This window comes from Anomaloglossus baeobatrachus, chromosome 5 (assembly GCF_048569485.1).
Source record: "Anomaloglossus baeobatrachus isolate aAnoBae1 chromosome 5, aAnoBae1.hap1, whole genome shotgun sequence".
Classification (NCBI taxonomy): domain Eukaryota; kingdom Metazoa; phylum Chordata; class Amphibia; order Anura; family Aromobatidae; genus Anomaloglossus; species Anomaloglossus baeobatrachus.
In genome coordinates, this window is record NC_134357.1 from 265,055,858 (window position 1) to 265,078,426 (window position 22,569).

The window sequence follows — 22,569 nt, forward strand, 5'->3', positions numbered from 1 at the left end:
ATGTATAGGAGATATATAAGGGCAGATATGAGGGGTATACATACACAGATGGTGTAGATGTATAGGAGATATATAAGGGCAGATATGAGGGGTATACATACACAGATGGTGTAGATGTACAAGCTATACATAAGGGCAGATATGAGGAATATACACACACTGTGAATGTAGATGTATAGGAGATATATAAGGGCAGATATGAGGGGTATACATACACAGATGGTGTAGATGTACACGATATACATAAGGGCAGATATGAGGACTATACATAAATATAGGGTATATATGAGACCTGTACACATACATTAGAGATACAGATCGCATGTACACTGTGTCTCTCCTATGACTAACCTGCTCTCCTGTTATCCGCAGACTAGGAGCGGAAGGTTACACCGGAAGCAGTCGCGGCCGTGTTGCCTATGACCTCGCTCACACAGGCGGGGTGACAGCATAGTGGCGGAGGAGTGCCGGTACTCTCGGGTGACATCTGGGTACAGCCTCGCACACACTAGACTTTGGGCTCGCACTCTCTTTAGCTTTCCGATATACAGAACCAGTACTTTTTATCCTTATCGGTTGTTTAGGACGGTGACATTTTACTTCCTGTGTATGGAACGCATCATCCGGAAGTGGCCAGAGGCTACCACTGAACGGCAGCAAAACCGGATGTGGAGGAGATACGGTGCTCAGGTGGCGCTGCTGGAGGGGAGAGCTGTGAGAAGCCACCATCTGGAGCTTTCGTGTACCGGGTAATCCTTAGAACTCCGCCATATGCCTGTGTGAGCAGCACCTCTGCCTCCTACCAATGAACATGAGCAGACCCACCTACAGACTGGCACAATGTGGGGTCTACTTCTGTAAAAGTGGAAAACCCCTTTAAGAACTGACTTCAAGCTGACACATCTGGACAATGTGACATTAGGCAGTAAGATGACTGATATATTTCCTGGTAGAAGAGTCCAGCGGTAATGGACACGTTTATATTGTCCAGAGGACTGTGCTTCCCTGGAAGGGCATATGTGCCCACAGCAAGTGGCTTCTCTTCAGTAATGTTTAGACCGCTAAGCCCTTGTGCGCACACTGCGTTTTTTCCCCTTTGTTTTTCCGGTGCAGTTTTGGTTCTAAAACTGCATGCATTTCCTTCCCCAGCAAAGTCTATGAGATTTAATTTTTGCTGTGCGCACATTGCAGGGTTTTTTGGCTGCGTCTTTGTGGTGACCTCAAAGATGCAGCATGTCAATTTTTTTGCATTTTGTCTTTGCGTTTCGGAGGACTGACAGATCAATCCCCGCTGACGAGATCAGCGGGGATTGATCCCTGGTATCTGGCTAGATGCTGGTCCCCATATAAAGTCTATGGGGACCAGAATCCGGCGAAAGGGGTAGGAGCAAGTGATTCATGCTTGCCTGAGTCACCGGGCTGGCTATCACACTACTCCTGCGGTCTCACATTCTTCTTCCCCGGGCTGCTCATTAGGCTCATACATATTTACTGCTTCCCCCGCCCACTGATGGCTGTGATTAGTTGCAGTCAGACAAGCTCCCACGCTGAGTGACAGTGTGTCTGATGCTTCCAATCACAGACGCCGGTGAGCGGGTCTACATAGTACAGTAAAATAAAAAAAAATTGGCGTGGGATACCCCATGTTATGCTACCGGCACAGATAAAGCCCGACAGCTGGGAGCTGGTATTCTCAGGCTGCGGTTACCCATGGTTATTGGGCTCCCCCACCCTAAAATTATCAGCCAGCAGCCGCCTGGAATTGCTGCATCCATTAGATGCGACAGTCCCGACACTTTACCCGGCTCTTCCCAATTGCCCTAGTTCGATGACAATCAGGGTAATGAGGAAGTTAATGCCAGCCCGCAGCAGCCACTAAGTCCTACATTAGTGATGGCAGGTGTCTGAGACACCCCCCCCCCCCCCCATCACTAATCTGTAAGTGAAAGTAAATAAACACAAATACCGGAAAACTCCTTTAGTTGAAAGAAAAGACAAAAAATCCCCCTCTTTCACTACTGTATTAACGCTCCAAACACCCCTGCAGGTCCGACATCCATACGAGGTCCAAGATCGCTTCCACCACTGCTATATCTGAAGCTCACAGAGCGTGCCATAGAACATGACTGCCCACTGTGACCTCCACGCAGCGACTGAAGTGAGTTGTGTGATCAATGGTGACTTCACTCAGTCAGGTTAGCCACGGCCACAGCTGGAGTCCTCCACCTGTGACCTCAAAGCACCTGAGTGTTGTCTCCACTGATTGCGCCGCTCACTTCAGTCGCTGCGTGGAGCTCACAGTGGGCAGTCATGTTCTATGGTGCTCGCTGTGAGCTTCATATGTAGTGTTTTTGCTGCGTGTGCGTTTTTTGGGCCAAAAACGTGCATCTTTGTGGTCAAATCAAAATCAAATCTTTATTGTTATATAGTGCTAACATATTCCGCAGAGCTTTACATACATCAGGAACGCTGTCCCCATTGGGGCTCATAATCACACCTATCTGTATGTCTTTGGAGTGTGGGAGGAAACCGGAGACCCCGGAGGAAACCCACGCAAACACAGGGAGAACATACAAACTCTTTGAAGATGGTGTCCTTGGTGGGATTTGAACCCAGGACCCCAGCGCTGCATGACTGCAGTGCTAACCACTGAGCCACCGTGCCGCCCACAAAGATGCAACGTGTGCACCTAGCCTAAACCCGCTGTGCATAACAACATGGTCTAATTTGTCATTTAGTAGCCCCAACCCTAGCAACAGGAAATGTAAGAGCTAACTGGGTTACTGTTTACCCTCTGTGTGCAGAAAAAATACATTAGCCCAGCGGTTAAATGGGGTTTTCCAATACTAAAATATATATTATTTCAGCTGTGGATTGACTGAAAATAATAAACAGAGTAATGGCTCGTTCAGATGAGTGCTATACAGCCATTAACCTAGGAAACGATTTAATCATGTGGATGTGTAAATACAGATCTGACCTGAACAACTCCCGTATGACAGTACAGATGAAGATTGTATGCGTTTTCTGGTTGAAAATTCAGCTAATTTTCACATGGTGATCTAAGCCCAGCCTTATACTCCCCCCCCCCCCCTTTCCAGCACCCCCACAGACGCCGCTCCTGAGATCTGCCCCAGCTAAGGAAGCGGATGTTTCTACGATGGGGGCTCATCCAGCCATCTGATGACTGACGCAGTGGTGTGACTTCTGACCACTTCAGACATCGCTTCTGTACCCAACAACAAAGGAGTGGCCATCACTGGATTAATGGGGGCACTGCACTGTGAATATAAGTTTGGGGTCAGACAACCGTATGAAAGTGGTGCAATTTTTGATTCTTGTGTCAGAATTTTCTGTCTATAAAACATCTTCAAATGTGTATAACACAAATAGTGCCTAGAGGTTAATAGTGGCAATGTATCTGTAAAATGAATCCAATATGTACTTGGACAGCCATATAATGCTCAAATCAAGCCAGATCCCATACCGAAGACACACCTTCCAGTGCCACCACCCATGGGTCCAGGGCTTGCCGCTCTGAAAGCCATGTCTGCATTGTGCAGATATCAGTAGTCAGGCTGCAGTAGACAGGTGACTAGAAGAGCACATCATCCTAGAAGCATCCACTTCTAGACCTCTGGGGCAACCTGTGCGGAATCTTGGGGGGTGCTGGAAGGAGAGTAAGGCTATGTGCGCACTGAGTGTTTTTAGCGGTGTTTTTGGGCTCAAAACTGCATGACTTTGCTTCCCCAGCAAAGTCTATGACTTTTCATTTTTGCTGTCCGCACACATTTTTTTTTTTTTTTTTAGCTGCGTTTTTGAGCTAAAAATAAAAAAAATATCATGTCAATTCTTTCCTGCGCTTTACTGCGTTTTTCAACCATGCAATGCATTGGAAAAACACAGCAAAACACAGTGAACAAGAACGCACCGATACGCGGTAAAACCGCATGCGTTTCTACCGCTGCGTTTTTGCCGCAGGTGCGTTTTTGTGTGTTTTTTGCAGCCAAAAATGCAGCGTCTTTGAGAAGTGCAAAAACGTCATAGTGCACACATAGCCTATAAGGCTGCACACAAACGAGTATATGAACAATCAGATATTCTTTTCTGAAAACTCATATTTTTCATCCATGTATCTGTATTTTACATTTGTGTGACATCCATAGAAATAGATCATCAACCTTTTAAAAAGTACAGGATCAAACACCATTTCCTAGGTAAATAATTATGGCAATGTAAGCTCTGATTTTTACATGGACAGCCTATAATACTTGTTTGCATGAGCCCTACTTATTATTTTTAATCAATAGATGCCTCAAAAAAATGACATTTTTGTGTACTCACCGTATAATGTCTTCCTTGGAGCCTTTCATTGGGGGACACAGACAGTGGGTATTATGGTGTCTCCAGGGAGGCTTGACACTAGATTGAAAACGTGTTAGCTCCTCCCCCCACAGCATATACCCTAGCTAGGCAGGAAACTAGCTCAGTTTGGTGTAAAAGCAGTAGGAAAAGGATAACCAAAACCACAAGGGTGGGAGCTGTGTCCCCCAATGAAAGGCTCCAAGGAAGACATATTACGGTGAGTACACAAAAATGTCATTTCTTTTCTCGCCTTTTCATTGGGGGACACAGACCGTGGGACGTCCCAAAGCAGTCCCTGGGTGGGAACTGAACTATTAACAGTGTGTAACATCAGACTAAGAGCTGACTAACAACTGCAACTGCAGTGAACACATATCAAAACACTGTCAAAAACCAAGCAGTGGCCACTTATAAATGGGCCACTGCCGCCTGAAGGACTTGTCTTCCAAGAGCAGCATCTGTGGAAACATGCGTATGCACTCTGTAGAATTTTGTAAACGTGTGCACACTGGACCAGGTAGCGGCCTTGCAGAGTTGGGCCACCGAAGCCTGATGGCGGCTAGCACAGGAAGCACCCACTGCTCGCGTATAGTGGGCCCGCACAGATTGAGGGGGAACAGAACCTCGTGCTTTGTAAGCCTCACAGATGGCAGTCCTGATCCATCGAGAAATCGTGGATTTAGAAGCCTGGTTGCCCTTTTTGTGCCCTTCTGAGAGGACGAAGAGGGCATCGGACTTGCGCAACGGCGCTGTTCTGGAGATGTAGATCCGCAGAGCCCTGACGAGATCTAGAGTGTGAAGGGCTTTTTCAAAGGAGTGGACCGGGGCCGGGCAGAATGACGGCAACACAATGTCCTCGTTTAAGTGGAAAAAAGATACGACCTTCGGAAGAAAGGCTGGGGAAAGCCGAAGGACCACCTTATGATGATGAAATATCAGGTAAGGTGAATGACAGGAAAGGGCCGCAAGTTCGGACACTCGCCTGATAGAGGTAATGGCGACTAAAAAGGCAACCTTCCAAGACAGTTGTTGAAGAGAGATTTCTCTCAAAGGTTCGAAAGGAGGAAGCTGAAGAGCTCCGAGAACCAAATTCAGATCCCAGGGATCTAAGGGGTGGCGATAAGGAGGGACCAAATGCGCTACCCCTTGAAGAAAGGTACGGACCTGAGGACGAGAAGCCAGCTGCTTCTGGAAGAATGCAAGGCAAGGCAGAAACTTGTTCCTTAAGGGTACTGATAGCCAGTCCCGAGTCCAGACCGTCTTGCAGAAAGGCAAGAACGTTAAAAATTGAAAAGGCAAGGGGCGACCGATTATGACGGTCAGACCAGGAAAGATAGGTCTTCCAGGTCCTGTGATAGATACTGGCGGAGGAGGGCTTTCGAGCATTAAGCATGGTATGAACCACCTTAGAAGAAAGACCTGACTTGGCTAGAATCAAGTATTCAAGTGCCACGTTGTCAAATGCAGCTGTGCTGTATTCTGGTGGAATATTGGACCTTGCGACAGAAGATCCGGGCGGTCGGGGAGACGCCAGGGAGTGTCGCTGAGAAGTTGGAGAAGCTCTGGGTACCAGGCTCTTCTGGGCCAATCCGGGGCCACGAGGATCACCGGGATTCCCTCCGCTTTGATTTTCTTGATTACTCTCAGAATGAGAGTTAACGGAGGGAAGATGTAGGGTAGGCGAAACTGCGCCCACTGAAAGATTAGAGCGTCTGAGCCGATCACTAGCGGGTCTCTCAACCGGGATATGAAGGGATGTATTTTGGCGTTCATCCGAGGCGCCATGAGGTCCACATCTAGGAGTCCCCAACGAAGAGTGATCTGATGGAACACTTCGTCATGGAGGGACCATTCCCCTGCCGCTAGACCTTGCCTGCTGAGAAAGTCCGCGGCCCAGTTGTCTACCCCCGGAATATGGACAGCTGAATTAACGGGGATGTGCATCTCTGCCCAAAGAAGAATCCTGGATACTTCTTTCATCGCTGCCTTGCTGCGAGTTCCTCCCTGACGGTTGATGTAAGCCACAGCCGTGGCATTGTCTGACTGGATCCGAACAGGGAGGCCCAATAGTAAGGGCTGAAAGTTCTGAAGGGCCAAAAATATGGCTCTGATCTCTAGAACGTTGATGTGCAGGGAGCGCTCGGAAGGAGACCAGCATCCGTGAACAGTGTGGTGGAGAAACACCACCCCCCAGCCTCAAGGACTTCCCTTGAGATAGGGATGAGACTTGAGTCCACCAGACAAGGGAGCTGCGCGCAGTGCGAGAACGGCGGAGTGACTGGTCTAGAGAAGCTGGATTCTTGTCCCAGGAGGATAGAAGATCCAGTTGTAGAGGGCGCAGATGGAATTGGGCAAAAGACATGGCTTCCATGACTGCCAGCATCTTGCCTAACACTCTCATGCCATTCCGAAGGGATGTGTAACGGCGAGAGCGGAGGGATTGGGCGGCCCGGATCAGAGAAGACCTCTTTTCTTCTGGAAAAAAATCCGGGACTGAGCCGTGTCTATCAGCATACCTAAAAAGGTGATGCGCTGATAAGGAATGAGGGATGACTTGTTGAAGTTGATAAGCTACCCTAGCCTTGACAACGTGTCTAGGCAAATCTGCACGCTTTCTGAGCAAACTGGAAGAGAGCTCCCTTTGACAAGAAGGTCGTCCAAATAGGAAACGACCAGGACGCCTCTGGGGTGTAAAATGGACATGACGGCCGCCATGACCTTTGTGAAGACCCGAAGCGTGGTGGCCAGCCCAAAGGGGAGGGCCCTGAATTGGAAATGACGGTGTCCTACAGCAAAACGAAGGAACCATTGATGAGATACACATATGGGACTGTGTAAATAGGCATCTTGAACGTCTATGGAAGCTAGGAATTCTCCCGGTTCCATGGCGGCTAGCACTGCTCTTAATGATTCCATTCAGAAGGTCCGAATCCGTACGAACCTGTTCAGCCTTTTGAGGTCCAAGATAGGGCGGACAGAGCCATCTTTTTTGGGAATGACAAAAAGGTTTGAATAGAAACCTTTGCCGCGCTGTTCCAGGGGCACTGGAATGATAACGTTTGCCTTCTGTAAAGAGGCTATGGCCTGAAATAAGGCCTGGCTTTGCGTTTTGGACTTTGGAAGACGAACGCAGAAACCTGTTGGCCGGCAGGGAATGGAAATCGATCTTGTAACCTGAGGTGACGATTTCTCGAACCCAAGCATCGTGAGTGTGGTCTAGCCAGATATCCCGAAAAAGCAGAAGCCGCCCTCCAACAGGAGTCGGATCTGAGGGATACCTGGCGTCATGCTGAGGGCGTCCTTTTATAGGGCGAGGTCCTTTGGGATTAGGTTGCTTGGAGTGGGAACGCCAGGAAGAGCCCCTTGAGGGACCGGATCCTCGATCTGAGTGTTGGGACGATCCTTGGGCTGATGGTTTTTGGGAGGCAGGCCGAAAGGACTGCCTGCACCAAGAAGATTTTTTTTAAATTCCTGGATATAGGCCGCTTTTGTGGTAGAATGATACTTTTACCACCCGTCGTCTCGGATATGAGTTTGTCTAAGGATTCTCCAAACAGACAAAGGCCATGGAAGGGGGAGTATGGACAGGGATTTCTTGGAGGCACTGTCTGCATTCCATATCTTTAGCCAAAGGACTCTGCGGGCAAAGACAGCATTGGCTGCCGTTAGGGCTGACAAACCAACTGCATCTAGGGAGCCGTGAAGAAAATAATTAGAGGCTAGAGAGAACAAGTCAAGGATCTCAAAAGCCTCCGGAGGAATATTACAAGAGCGAAGCATCCTGCGCAGGTTCTTACTCCACACACCCATAGCTCTCGTGACCCATGTCAAGGCAAACAGGTGGCGAAGAGAGGAGCCCGAAGCCTGGAAAATAGATTTGACCGCAGCATCAACTGCGCGGTCGGACGAGTCCTTGAGAGACGCGTTGTCTGAAACAGATATGAGTGTGTGTAGCCAGTTTGGATACTGGCGGATCCACAACGGGGGGGGGGGTACTGACCAGGGCTCAACCATTTCAGATGGAAAAGGATAAGCAAATGAAGTGAAGGTTTTTTTTTTATTAAACCTTCTATCAGGGTGATCCCACCGTTTAGATATAATTTAACGAAAAACCGGATCCTGGGCAAAGGACTTAGGAGGCTTCTTGGCCCGCTTGATTGCCGACTGAGAAGTCGGGTCCGGAGGCTGATCAGAAATCGACAGAGTGATTGACAGCCGAAATTAGTGTGTCTTATATATGCCTAGACTCAGAAGGGACATCTGAATCAGAACCAGAGTTTTGGGAATCGTGACTACTAAAAGTCACGGAGCCTGGGTCAGACTGACCATCGTCCGAGTCGGATGAGGCGTAAAGGTCGCAGTGGCGCCTTTTGGAAACAGCCTTTTTACGTTCTGGGGAAGAGGGACCAGACGAAGCAGGCGGGCTCCTCTGAGGGACCTGAGCCGGGGGAAGGCTGTGGGAGCCTGTGGAAGGCTGGGATATCTGAGCAACAAGGTCCTCTATCCTTTTAGACATTAGAAGAGCCCATGCAGGCATTACGTCATCAGACGGGGGTGCTGCCTGGCCGATGGCCGGAGCAGAATCCAAAGACTGCACGGCATCCTGGTCCGGCAACGCATTATGTTGTGACACGGTAGTAGGGGCATCGCAGCCCCGGCATAGTGGATAGCTTCGGCCATTAGAAAACGAGCGTCCACAGGTGGTACAGGCATAGTGCAGGTCCGTAGAGGACGCCTGGGAAGGTTTATCACCCATGCGGTTACGCATGTCAGTAACAGAGTCCTACAGCCCTATAGGGATAGGGTTATGCCGCTGTTATATAAGTGAGGAGCCACTAGCAGTATTATAACGTGACTGCTATGCAGAGCCGGTATATACCGATAGCAAAATGGCATATACTGTCAAACAATCGGCATATACCTGCAGGCAGAGTCAGTATATACCGCTAACAGCTGATATACACCGCTAGCCAGCAGGCGCACACCGCTAGAGAGACAGCGATATAACGCTGAGCAGAGTGGTATATAGCGCTGCGGAAGTGCAGAGCCAAGGAGGCAATCTCACCAGTGTCTGCTCCCCACGTGGAAAATGGCATCCAGCGTTTCTGGCAACATGGAGGAGAGAGACGGCCCCCGGAGGCTGATTGGTCCCAGGGCTGGGACTAACATGATGGCCAATCAGAAGGAGAGCCACTGCGACTGAGGGAGCGGCCTCCAGAGCAGTGAGAGGGGGCGTTGCTAGAATGCAGGCCGACGCCGGGGGCTAAATTAATGAGACTCCCCGGGATCACGGCCTGCATGGCCCCACCGGCGCCTTTTCAGGCGGCGGTTTGGATGCAGGGGACAGATGACTCGTCGTCTCCCTACCAGCTCCTGGCTCCGTCTGAAGACGCGTCAGTCCGGGGATGCGGGGATCTCGGGGACGCATCTTCGGCTTAAGCAGGTCCTCGGCTCTGCTTAGCCCTCTGGAGCTACCTTGGTGTGAGGTGCTTCCAGGGAGCCTGGAGGGGTACGCAGACCCGACCACTTGGGCGCGAGGGAAGACTGACTGACTGCTTGTGCACGCCAGGTTTCCTCTGCCCGTAAGCGGGGGGAACGAGGGTGGCAGGCACCCTGGTATTGCCCCTATCAAAAATAGAATGAATAAGAAAAAACAAAATAAAAAGTAAAAATAAAAACAAAATAAGCTGGCCTAAAGCACTTGGTAGAGCTCAGGCCAGACATGTCAGCCTCCCTGCTGACACTAGAAAAAAACTGAGCTAGTTTTCTGCCTAGCTAGGGTATATGCTGTGGGGGGAGGAGCTAACACTTTTTCAAATCTAGTGTCTCGCCTCCCTGGAAACATCATAATACCCACTGTCTGTGTCCCCCAATGAAAAGGCGAGAAAGGAAAATGACTGTCAGACAAGCCCTTTAATCCTTATATATTTAGTAGTTAGGGCATCAGACTCTCATTGTATGTAGATCTCTAGCCCTGGTGATGGTGATTATTGGGACTGATGGTTAGGATACATTCATACAACTGTATGAATTACTCACACTGGCCATAGCTCTTCCGACCTGAGCGTGACAGCTTCATATATTTCTATGCAACTGTCACTCTCGGGTCCGGAGACGTGCGGCCAGTCCGGGAATTGCAGTCAAATTTCATTCTGTTTTATACAGTCGTCTGAATGCGCCCTTATAATGCACCTCATTAAACAAAACGCAACCAAACGTGATTCCAGTAAGACTGGCTAAATGTATATTGTGTAAGGACTCCTGACAATCAGTGCCTTATCTCTCTTCCCCGCCTATGAAATATTTACCGCCTCCACTGACAGTTCATTGCATTCTTAACCACGTGTCCATATTTATGGAATCAGAGATTTTATCATTGTACTGCAGGCAGTTATAATTTGTAATATTTCTTTGTATGTAGGAGCATCATAGAGTCTCCACCAAACTAAGAAAAAATGAGTGAAACCACGAAACGAAGAGCCTAGAACTGGCTAAGAACAGCTTGAGTTGCTGACTGTAGAGGTGAGTACTATTGGTTATAATGCCATAGTTGAATGAGTCTGTATAGGTTAATACATCATTGTGTGCATTAGGATCTTAGGTGTATATGTGTGTATGTGTATATATATATATATATATATATATATATATATATATATATATATATATATTACAGTGCCTTGTGAAAGTATTCCACCCCTTTTGAATTTTTCAACCTTTTCCCACATTTCAGGCTTCAAACATAAAGATAAAATAAATTTAATTTTATGGTGAAGAATCAACAAGTGGACACAATTGTGAAGCTGAACGAAATTTATTGCTTATTTTAAACTTTTCTAAAAAATAAATGACTGAAAATTGGGGCGTACAATATTACTCGTCCCCTTTAAGTTAATACTTTGTAGTGCCACCTTTTGCTGCGATTACAGCTGCAAGTCGCTTGGGGTATGTCTCTCTCAGTTTTGCACATCAAAAGACTGAAATTCTTGCCCATTCTTCCTTTGCAAACAGCTAGAGCTGAGTGAGGTTGGATGGAGAGTGTTTGTGAACAGCAGTTTTCAGCTCTTTCCACAGATTCTCGATTGGATTCAGGTCTGGACTTTGACTTGGCCATTCTAAAACCTGGATACGTTTATTTGTGAACCATTCCATTGCAGATTTTGCTTTGTTTTGGATCATTGTCTTGTTGGAAGACAAATCTCCATCCCAGTCTGAGGTCTTTTGCAGACTCCAACAGGTTTTCTTCAAGAATGGTCCTGTATTTGGCTTCATTCATCTTCCCATCAATTTTAACCATCTTCCCTGTCCTTGCTGAAGAAAAGCAGGCCCAAACCATGGTGCTGCCACCACCATGTTTGACAGTGGGGATGGTGTGTTCAGGGTGATGAGCTGTGTTGCTTTTACGCCAAACATATCGTTTTGCATTGTGCCCAAAAAGTTTGATTTTGGTTTCATCTGAAAAGAGCACCTTCTTCCACATGTTTGGTGTGTCTCCCAGGTGGCTCGTGGCAAACTTTAAACGACACTTTTTATTGATCTCTTTGAGAAATGGCTTTCTCCTTGCCACTCTTCCATAAAGGCCAGATTTGTGCAGTGTACGACTGATTGTTGTCCTATGGACAGACTCTCCCACCTCAGCTGTAGATCTCTGCAGTTCATCCAGAGTGATCATGGGCCTCTTGGCTGCATCTCTGATCAGTCTTCTCCTTGTTTGAGATGAAAGTTTTGAGGGACGGCCGGGTCATGGTAGGTTTGCAGTGGTAAGATACTCCTTCCATTTCAATATTATCGCTTGCACAGTGCTTCTTGGGATGTTTAAAGTTGTGGAAATCTTTTTGTAACCAAATCTGGCTTTAAACTTCTCCACAACAGTATCACGGACCTGCCTGTTGTGTTCCTTGGTCTTCATGATGCTCTATGTGCTTTAAATAGAACACTGAGACTATCACAGAGCAGGTGCATGTATATGGAGACTACATTACACACAGGTGGCTTATATTTATCATCATCAGTCATTTAGGACAACATTGGATCATTCAGAGATCCTCAATGAACTTCTGGAGTGAGTTTGCTGCACTGAAAGTAAAAGGGACGAATAATATTGCACGCCCCAATTTTCAGTTATTTATTTTTTAAAAAAGTTTAAAATAAGCAATACATTTCGTTCAACTACACAATTGTATCCACTTGTTGTTGATTCTTCACCGTAACATTAAAATTTTTATCTTTGTTTGAAGCCTGAAATGTGGGAAAAGGTTGAAAAATTCAAGGGGGGCCGAATACTTTCGCAAGGCCCTGTATATATGTTATTAATTAATTTATTTATTTTTTTTTTTTAAAGGGTTGAATGCACTGAAAAGAGACACATGAAGGAAGTCATCATGGTGGAAAGTGACCAATCCCTCAAATCGCTATGTAAGATATTTTGCTGTCCATCACCATACAGAATTTCCTTGTGTCTACCATAGTTACTGTATGTCTATATCTTTACAACATGTAGTTATCTATGCAGGTCTGTCTGTATTGTAGATTATAAAGAAAAGTGATAGCCGAGATGGTATATTGTCCAATGTCTCCACATTTTTATGTTTTTTTTCTCAACAGGTAAACTTAAAGATTCTGTTCTTGAATATCAAGTTACTTATATTAAAGAGGAACCTGTGTCTTGTGGTGGAGGTCATCTTGGTGAAACTAACATTTTTGTTCCCCAATATCATACAGAACAGTATCCATTAACTCATATGAAAGAAGAACAACCATACTCCTATGAGGATGGAAATCTTATTTATTCATCTAAGTGTACATCCACAGGTCCTATACAACATTATACATCTACTTATGTAAAGAAAGAGCCAGCCTTTTGTGATGAAGATGTCATAAACCAAGTCAATTATCAACCCAAAGATCACATACAATGCATGTCTACTTCTATAAATGAGGAACGAGTCTCTTGTGATAGAGAAAACATCACGGGTGCTAATACTTATATGCTTTCAGGGCATACCCCACTACCTTCATCTACTCGTGTTAAAAAGGACTCGGACTCCTTCGAGACTGGACAATTTACATGTCCTTATACTAATATATTCGCAGATCATGTGCAACAGTATCCAGTTACTCATATCAAAGAGGAACCAGAACCATCTGACGGTGGAAACAGTACCAAAACCAACATATATTCACTTGTACATTGTACACCATATCTATCTGCTAATATTAAGGAGGAACCACATTCTCATGAAGAGGAACAATTATCAGTGCCCAATACCTATACACAGACAAATCCTACACCTCATCCATCTCCTAGTATTAAAGAGGAACCAAACTCATTTAATCAAGAAGACCTGATAGACCTGATCATTTGTACAAAGACGGATCAAACTGTACACCATCTGTCTGTTGATGTTAAGGGGGAACCAGTTTCCTGTGACATAACCATTAAACATCCTGAAATTTGTACTCCCTCAGATGATATACACTACCCATCTCCTCATCTTAGGGAGGAATCTGTCTCCCAAGATGGAAGACACCTCAAGGACATGAAAAATAATACACCAACAGATCACATACAGAAAAACCCTTCTAGTTTTGATGATGAGAAAACTGATTTATTTGATGAAGCAGATTTCACAGACTATAATAACGCCAAAGAACAAACTGCAGTAAATGTTCCTTATCAACTTGTGAATAAAGGGGATGGCTTACAAGAAAAAAATGTTCACTTTAATCTTTGCACCAACCAACAGACCGCTCAGTCAACAGACTTCACCTTTAAGTGCCTTGAATGTGAGGCATGTTTTGCTAGCAAGTTAAACTTTGAAGAACATTTGACACTTCATAGAGGGAAAAAGAACCACGTATGTTCTCATTGTGGCAAATGCTTTTCTTACCAGTCTCAGCTTCTTATACATGAACGGACTCACACAGGCGAAAAACCTTTTACATGTTCTGAATGTGGCAAGTGCTTCAACCAATATGTCCACCTTGCTATCCACCTGATGAGTCACACAGGGGAGAAACCATATGTTTGTTCTGAATGTGGAAAAAGTTTTAATAGGAAAACAACTCTTACAATCCACCAGAGAGTCCATACTGGTGAGAAGCCATTCCACTGTTCTCAGTGTGGAAAGTACTTTAGCACAAGCTCAAATCTTATTAAACATCAAAGAGTCCACACTGGTGAGAAACCATACTCGTGTTCTGAGTGTGGAGAGCTTTTTGTTCACTACACTCAACTTATCAGACACCAAGCCAACCATACGTCGGGAAAAAAGTTTTCATGTGTTGAATGTGGAAAGTCTTTTTCGCAAAAGGCCCAATTTCTTAGACATGAAAGGTTTCACAAATCAGATAATACTTATTCATGTTCTGAGTGCAACCAATTTTTCAAGCATTACAAAGATTTCTTAGTTCACCAGCCCACTCACACAGGACAGAACCCATTTACATGTCGGGAGTGTGGGAAACATTTTACTAAAAAATGGACTCTGGTCTCACATCAGAGAGTTCACTCTGGAGAAAAACCATTTTCCTGTTTAGAATGTGATAAATCTTTTGGTTTAAGTTCCACCCTTGCTAAACATAAACAAGTTCATGTCAAGAAGTTGGTCAAGTCTTTTCCCGAACGTGAAGAGCTCTTTGATTGTAAAACACAGATTGAGAGACAGTAAGACAGTTTTTCTGTTGAACAGACATTGCCATGTTCTGTGTGTGGGAAAGAATGTTTAGATGAAACTGCTCTGGTTAAATACATGATCATTGACTGATAGTGGAAGAATATTCCTTCCATCAGAAAGGAGAGTGTATGAAATTCAAAACTTCAAAATTACTTCTTAATTACTTTAAAGGGAGCCTGTCAATTTTAAATGGTGTCTGATCTGCAGACAGGGTGCTATAGAGCTGATCAGATTGAAATACATTTTTATGGGAAAGGTTTCAATAGAATTAGCATTTTATACACAGAAACTGAATGCACAAGTCCAGTGGGGGGTCCTATTCAGTATTTGAGAGTCTAAGTATGACTGCATGGAGAGAGAGCTGTCAATCACTGATTAGAACTGGAGGGAGAGCTGTCAATCACTGATTAGAACCGCCCACTAATACATATAATTAATAATAATAATAATTTTATCAATTTATATAGCGCTATTAATTCCACAGCGCTTTACATACATTGTGAGCCCCAATGGGGACAGTATTGCCAATCTAGAGTCCCTATCTGTATGTCTTTGGAGTGTGGGAGGAAACCGGAGTACCCGGAGGAAACTCATGCAAACACGGGGAGAACATACAAACTCCTTGCAGATGGTGCCCTTGGTGGGATTTGAACCCAGGACCCCAGCGCTGCATGACTGCAGTGCTAACCACTGAGCCACCGTGCCGCCCTATATACGTACAAACAGGGATTTCAGTGAATAGAATGAAAGTTGTATTTAATCTTTTCCAACAAACTTATATCTAATTCTGCTCACTTTCTTCTCTATTATGCTGTCCACAGATTCCTGTTATTATCCTGTAACAAGACTGTTTACAGTGAAGTATATAAAATACTGTGGAGTATGTTAGTTTTTAATGCATTTTTAATGATTTTGTACATTTTGTTGTAAATGTGCCTCATGATGATATGGGAGAGCAGGGGACTGGGTCTCTTAGACTGGCCCTCAGACTGGAGGGGCACTAGCTATCACTTATTTCAGAGTTACCTCTGAAGGTGAGGATGTCTGAGCCACCAGCCTGACCATGCCCTGATCTTCTACCCACTTCCTCCCTACAGCAGGGGATGGCCGGGACAGGAGTGTGATAATACCACCAGAAATAGACAAATATGGGAAACCAAAACTCTCTCTCTCTCTCACTGCACGCTCACACAAAGAAAAAAAAAAGAGGCAAGTAGGAAAATAGGAGCAGGGAGGAAACGACAAGAGAACACCCCAACAACTTCAAGCACCATGCAATATAATGACCAGCAGGACTGGGACACATCAGCACACAGACCAATGCTGCAATAAACTATAATCTGCATGGGAAGACAGATTCCACCATCTTAAAAAGGCAGGGAGTAAATGTGATAGGTTTCCAACAATATGTGATCCCAGAGGTAACCAGCAGGCTAGCAGAGACTAAAGGCCCTGTTACACGCAACAACATCGCTAACGAGATATCGCTGGGGTCATGGATTCGTGACTCACATCCGGCGTTGATAGCGACATTGTTGCGTGTGACACCTATGAGCGACCGCTAATGATCCGAAATAAGGGATAAATCGTTGATTGCGGACTTCTTGTTCATTTTCAAAATATCGTTGATCTTTTAGGACGCAGGTTGTTCTTCGCTCCTGAGGCAGCACACATCGCTACATGTGACACCCCGGGAACGATGAACAACAGCGTTCCTGCGTCCTCCGGCAATGAGGTGGGAGTGACGATAATGCGGCTGCTCTCCGCCCCTCCGCTTCTATTGGTAGCCCGCTGTATGACTTCTCTGTGACGCCGCACAAACCTCCCCCTTAAAAAAGAGTTTGTTCGGCAGCCACAGCAACGTCGTTAGGAAGGTATGTGCGTGACGCGTATTACCGATATTGTTTGCCACGAGCAGCGATTTACCCGTGACGCACGCACGATGGGGGCGGGTGCGATCGCTAGCGATATCGCTGTGTGTAAAGCGGCCTTTACTCTTGCAAGCCTGACCATAATTGAGCACACAGTTGTTCGACGCCCAGGACTGCCTGTGTAATTTATAAACACCAGAGAAACCATAGGGTGGAGTGTCAGAATCTGTAGTGTGAACGGTGTCTGATGCCACCATGACACTTGGCAAGTTTTAAGCAAAACTGTGTGACAATGTGTATAGAAAAATCAAATTTGAAATATTCAGTTTCTATATTGGCTACGAGTAGCCAGGAAGGGGGAATTGTTCAAATGAAAAGCAATATGGCAAGTGACGACCCTTCTAAAAGAGTATTATTAGTACTGTTGCTTGTAGAAGGTGTATAGTAGTACATACGCATAGTATTGCTGAGTATTTAGATAGCCAAACCATGGTTTCCAATGTCTCCCAGCATTTTAAATTTTCTCACTTAGGCTATGTGTCCACGGTAGAATGTACCTGCGGATTTTTCTGCATGAAAATCCGCGACTTTCGCGGCAAATCCGCACCTTATTTTTGCCGCGGATTTACCGCGGATTTTGATGCGGATTTATTTTTTTCTTTCCCCATTCTATACCCAAAATCCGCACCAAAATCCGCAACAATAATTGACATGCTGCAGATTTTTCCGGATCAAAATCCGCGGCAAATCCGCCGCGGAAAAATCCGCAGCATGGACACAGCATTTCCAAAATGCCATTGAAATGGCTTGGAAGTGCCGCTGCTGCAGATTTTCGGAAAATCCGCGGTAAATCCGCGGCAAAATCCGCGGTAAATCCGCAGCGTGGGCACATAGCCTTAGTAAGGTTTTACAGCTTTTAGCATAGTTTTATAATAGCACTTGATTAATGGGCGTAGTCCTACATTGCAGACATTCTTTCAGGCATGAGAACTCATCCAGCACTTCATGAATGTGTTCTGGGGTTGTGGAGGCTAGTAGAGTGTCTAACCACTTAACCTGCAGTTAAAGGAAATATGTCAGTTAGCTCACCTTAGTTGTCTAAAAGGGTATGCAGATTATAGAAAGCTGAATAAAATGATAACTTGATGTCTAAGGCCCTGTGCGCACTTGCCGGTTTTTGCCGCAGATTTCCTGCGGTTTTGCTGCATGTTTCGCTGAGTGTTATGTTCATAACATCTCTGCAGTGATTCACCAGCAAAACCTATGGGAAAAAAAAATGCTGTGCGCTCTATGCGGATTTTGACAGCTGCATGTTTTGCTGCGGGATTCCCGCAGCAAAAACAATTGCATGTCACTTCTTTTCCGCACGTCGCTGCGGTATTTCACTCCATTGACTGCCATGTAATCATGAAATCCCGCAGGGAATAACGCAGGCAACAAAATCTGTGTGGTTCATTGCATTTTCCTGCTTTATTCCCTCCGGTATTTCGGGGTTTCGGGACATAATGTTCATCGCTGCCCTGCGGTTTGCAGGGAAGTGATGTCATGACAGGAAGAAGAAGCCGTGCAGAGAGTAAACACACACACACACACACACAGACATATAGAATACACATACAAATCAAACGGACATATAGAAAAAAAAAACACGTGGGCTCCGCCGTATATTTATTTACCTTCCAGCCGAGGTAAACACACAGCGGCGGCCCAGTATTCTCAGGCTGGGGAGGGCGAGGGCCAGGGTTAATGCCCCCCCCCAAGCCGAGAATATTAGCCCGCAGCTGCCTTGGGACTGTCGCATCCATTATGCGGCAGTTCCGGAGTGTCCCCGGCTCTTCCTGTTGCCGTGATGCGGTGGCATTCAGGGCAATATAAGGAGTCAATGTCGGCAGATCGCCGGCCACTAAGTCCAGGCTTGATCATGGCAGCATCTATGTGACAGCTGACATGATCAAACCCATGAAAAAACACACACACCGAAAAATCCTTTATTTTAAATAAAACACAAAAAAGCCTCCTCTTTCACCCCTTTATTAACCCCCCCGAAACACACAGCTCCGGCGTAATCCACGTCCTCCGATGCTTGCATCCAGCCGCGACTGACACACAGCGCTGAATGCAGCCTCGCAACGAGACAGCAGAGAGGTAACCACAGGGCATTTCCCATGGCCGGTAATGTGAACTCACTACCGCTCGGGAGAAATGCAGCGTGTGCTCACAGGGACTCTATCCCTCTATCTATTCTTCTATCTGTCTATTTATCTGTCTGCTATCTATCTCAGAAGGAAATTACTTTTTTTTCTTTTTTCAATGTGCTTTATTGCATTGAATGCATTAAAACACATGTACCAACCCGCACGCGGCAATACCGCGAACAATTCTGCGGTAAAACCGCGGCAAACCACATGCGGTTTTTGGGTGCGGTTTTTTACCGCATGTGCGGTAATCTTTCAGACCCTGCGGAATTTTCTTAAGACAATTCCGTTTTCCAGTGCGCACAGGGCCTTATACCAGAAAAGCCTGACTGGCTGAGTGCTTCGCTCTGCAATCTGTTACCATGCTGAGCCGGGAGGTAGTGGCTCATACAGTGAACGTCGTCTTATATGCCACTACGTGCCCGCTCAGCTTAATGCACAGCACATCCACTGTGAGAAGAGCTAGGTTTGATCTACATTGTGATCTCCCTCTTTGCCACTGCCCTAGCGTATAGTACTAAGATGGCATGCAGTGGCAAACAGGGAGAAGACCACAGCACAGAGCAAAAAGGTCTCTCTGCAGATTTGCTGCACTGCTGAGTATCTTGCGGACCTGACAAGGAGTGGCCAGTCAGACTTAAGGTGTGTAATGTGGCGCCAGAGTAATGGCAAATAGGCAGATCATTGTGCACACCACAGAGGACACCAGCGACTTGTGCAACATAGGATGTTGGGAGGAAACGGGGACTATAACCGAACCTCTATGGGCGTAACATCGCCTGGCTAGGCTGGATTGCTCAGCAGAAGTACACTACTGCTAAAGTCAAACTGATTAGCATATGATTAAAATATTCCGTTTATACAAGCATTTAATGCAATTAGTTATTAGTTATTATAATAAATCCTGCTATCAGGTTGCCTTTAAAACATGGCTTCATCATAATTTGGAACTAAACCATGAGTTTGTAATCTAACACTATATCTGTCACCTGTTCAGCCATCATTGAATGAAGTACAATCCCCCTGGTGTGAACAGGTAATTGAGCTGATACAATATGATGTAAAGCACATAAAAAGCCTGTGTTCTGTATATACAGAACTTGAGAAGTGACACTTCTGTCACCTCTGGAGTCTGCGCTACTGAATTTCAAAGTACGGCAACCAGCCTCTTCGGAGCAGGCATTCAGTTATGAATATTTGGGTTCTGTAGCCAACATACAGTGGAACCTTGGTTAATGAGAACAATCCGTTCTGGGAGTGTGCTTATTAACCAAGTTACTCGTTCAGCAAAGCAAGATTTCCCATAGGAAATCATTACAATGCAGACAATTCGTTCCACAACTTGTTAAATGTCCCATCCTGGTCCCCTATTGTGCCATTCCACACACGTACAAACACGCGCACACACATTATGCTCACCTAACCTTCCGTTCCATTGCCGGCCTTCTGGATCTTGTAGTTCGCCGGTACAGGATGTGTATTGGGTAACCATTGTGACGAGGGAGGAACTTCCGCTGCCAAAGTGCTGACGGCAAAGGCAGGAGCCGCTTCCCTCTGATTGGCCAGAGCGCTGCCTTTGAGTAGCGGCTGGCAGCGGAAGTTCCTCCCTCGTCGCGATGGTTACCTGATACACATCCTGCAGTAGCGAACTGCGAGAATCAGGAAGCCGGCGCTGGAACGGAAGGTCAGGTGAGCATAATATGTGTGTGTGCGCGTGTTTGTGCGGTATGCACGAGCGGGTTAGAGCGCGGTGGATGTATGGAACCAGAAGTGTGTGTGCGGTGAGTATTTTGGTCTTACAGCAAAGCTTGCTCGTAAATGGAGTTACAAATTTACAGCAAGCTTTGCTTGTTAAGCGAAATACTCGCTAACTGGGTTACTCGTTAAGCGAGGTTCCACTGTAATTATGGTAAACACCTTTTCAGCTTTGTGATCCCGAGGGGAACAGCATACGTGTTATTACATAAATGTGTGGCCAGATCATGAGTTCCAAATTAGTATCCAGCAGATCCATGATGCTATCCATGCCATGTTTCATCTCTATAGAAAGGTAAAATTTTGATAGGAAATATAACGATATCTTCCACCTGGGACCTCCAGGGGCGAAGATATCCTGAAATTTGGGGATCTTATAATTTTCTAGGGCCTGGAGCCACCTCCCATGACCAGCCCCATCTGAGGCCCTCAAGGGAGGTCTGTGGGAGTGACTGCTCTTTAATAAATATAGATGTATGAGTTGACACCTTTGTTTGATGCTGGAAGATGCACTCTGGTGTAGGATTTTTCCATAATTCCTAATAGGAAAGCTTTCCTCCAAAAAGAGAATTGTGCACCCACAGGTCAATTTCTTTTCTTTTACCATTTTATGTAACTGTGTATACTGTATTGTTTTGTCCTTTTTGTAATATCATTTGTATATTTTTATAAACACTCCTTACTTTTTGAATTAAATATATAAAATGTAATAGCTTCTTTCCTCTCGCTTTGTAAACCGCATCCCTGAAGTAATATGCTACCTGTAACAGGTGTCCTAGCAGCCTACACAAACGATTTGTGGTGACAGCTAGTAGTTCCTTTCGTTATTGTGGGGTTGTCAGTGACCGTACAGATATATATACATGTTACATGCAATGTATGAAAAACTAGCATTCTATAGAATACCTATGCAATGTATAAAATCCCTGTCGTTTTCAGGCAAGGTGTGAAATATCTGCGGTCTATACTTTTCCTAGACATTACATAAAATGTCTAGATATTATAGAGAATGACAAGAACTGCTCAGGCAAAGTCTGATATAATGCCCAGATTGGAAACGCTAGCCATTACATAAAATGTCTAGGGGCCCAGATTGGAAAGTTAGCCATTACATAAAATGTCTAGGCGCCCAGATTGGAAAAGTTATCCATTACATAAAATGTCTAGGTATTATAAAGAATGAAAAGAACTGCTCAGGCAAAGTCTGATATAATGCCCAGATTGGAAAAGTCTTTAGTAACAAACAGTCAAAAAACTAATGAAAGAAGAAATCCTAAATGAACAACAGGATATCTTTACTGGGAAAAACACAAAGAAAAAGAAGTGTAATTTCTGACCATTAGCCTTTAGTAACAAACAGTCAAAAACATGAAAGAAGAAATGCAAAATGAACAACAGGATATCTTTGCTGGGAAAAAAAAAGGAATCAGAAGTGTCATTCCTGACTATTTGTTGCAGCACGGGAGGCTAGAATGGCTTTTTTTTTTTTTTAACTATATTTTTATTCAAATTTTTCAATAACATAACACTGGCATAAGCGAATTCAGCATTGTAAATTCAATTCAAAAACATTACATTGTCATGTTTGATCATCCCAAATGCCATACCAGTTTTTAAAATCAATAACCATAACATGTCAAGATAAAGCAAAGGAAAGCAGCGACCCCTTAACCCAACATTCTTATCATTCCCCACATTGAACCCTTG

General features: G+C 45.2%; 2 protein-coding genes across 2 annotated transcripts in view; one reads left to right on the top strand and one right to left on the bottom strand.

The window, feature by feature from the left end:
• The window catches only part of LOC142311224 (gastrula zinc finger protein XlCGF66.1-like), a 31,787-nt gene extending 31,374 nt beyond the window's left edge, over positions 1 to 413 (bottom strand). The window contains exon 1 of the mRNA XM_075349441.1: positions 352 to 413. The gene's annotated coding sequence lies outside the window, so the exon portion shown is untranslated. The remainder of the gene's footprint in view (positions 1 to 351) is intronic.
• Positions 414 to 514: 101 nt separating this feature from the next.
• Positions 515 to 22,268, top strand: LOC142311214 (uncharacterized). The gene is made up of 4 exons (XM_075349421.1): positions 515 to 749; positions 10,787 to 10,887; positions 12,707 to 12,780; positions 12,970 to 22,268. Exons 3-4 carry the CDS (start codon positions 12,732 to 12,734, stop codon positions 15,033 to 15,035), a joined length of 2,115 nt encoding a protein of 704 aa, XP_075205536.1. The 5' UTR covers positions 515 to 749; positions 10,787 to 10,887; positions 12,707 to 12,731; the 3' UTR covers positions 15,036 to 22,268.
• The last annotated feature ends 301 nt before the right edge of the window (positions 22,269 to 22,569 follow it).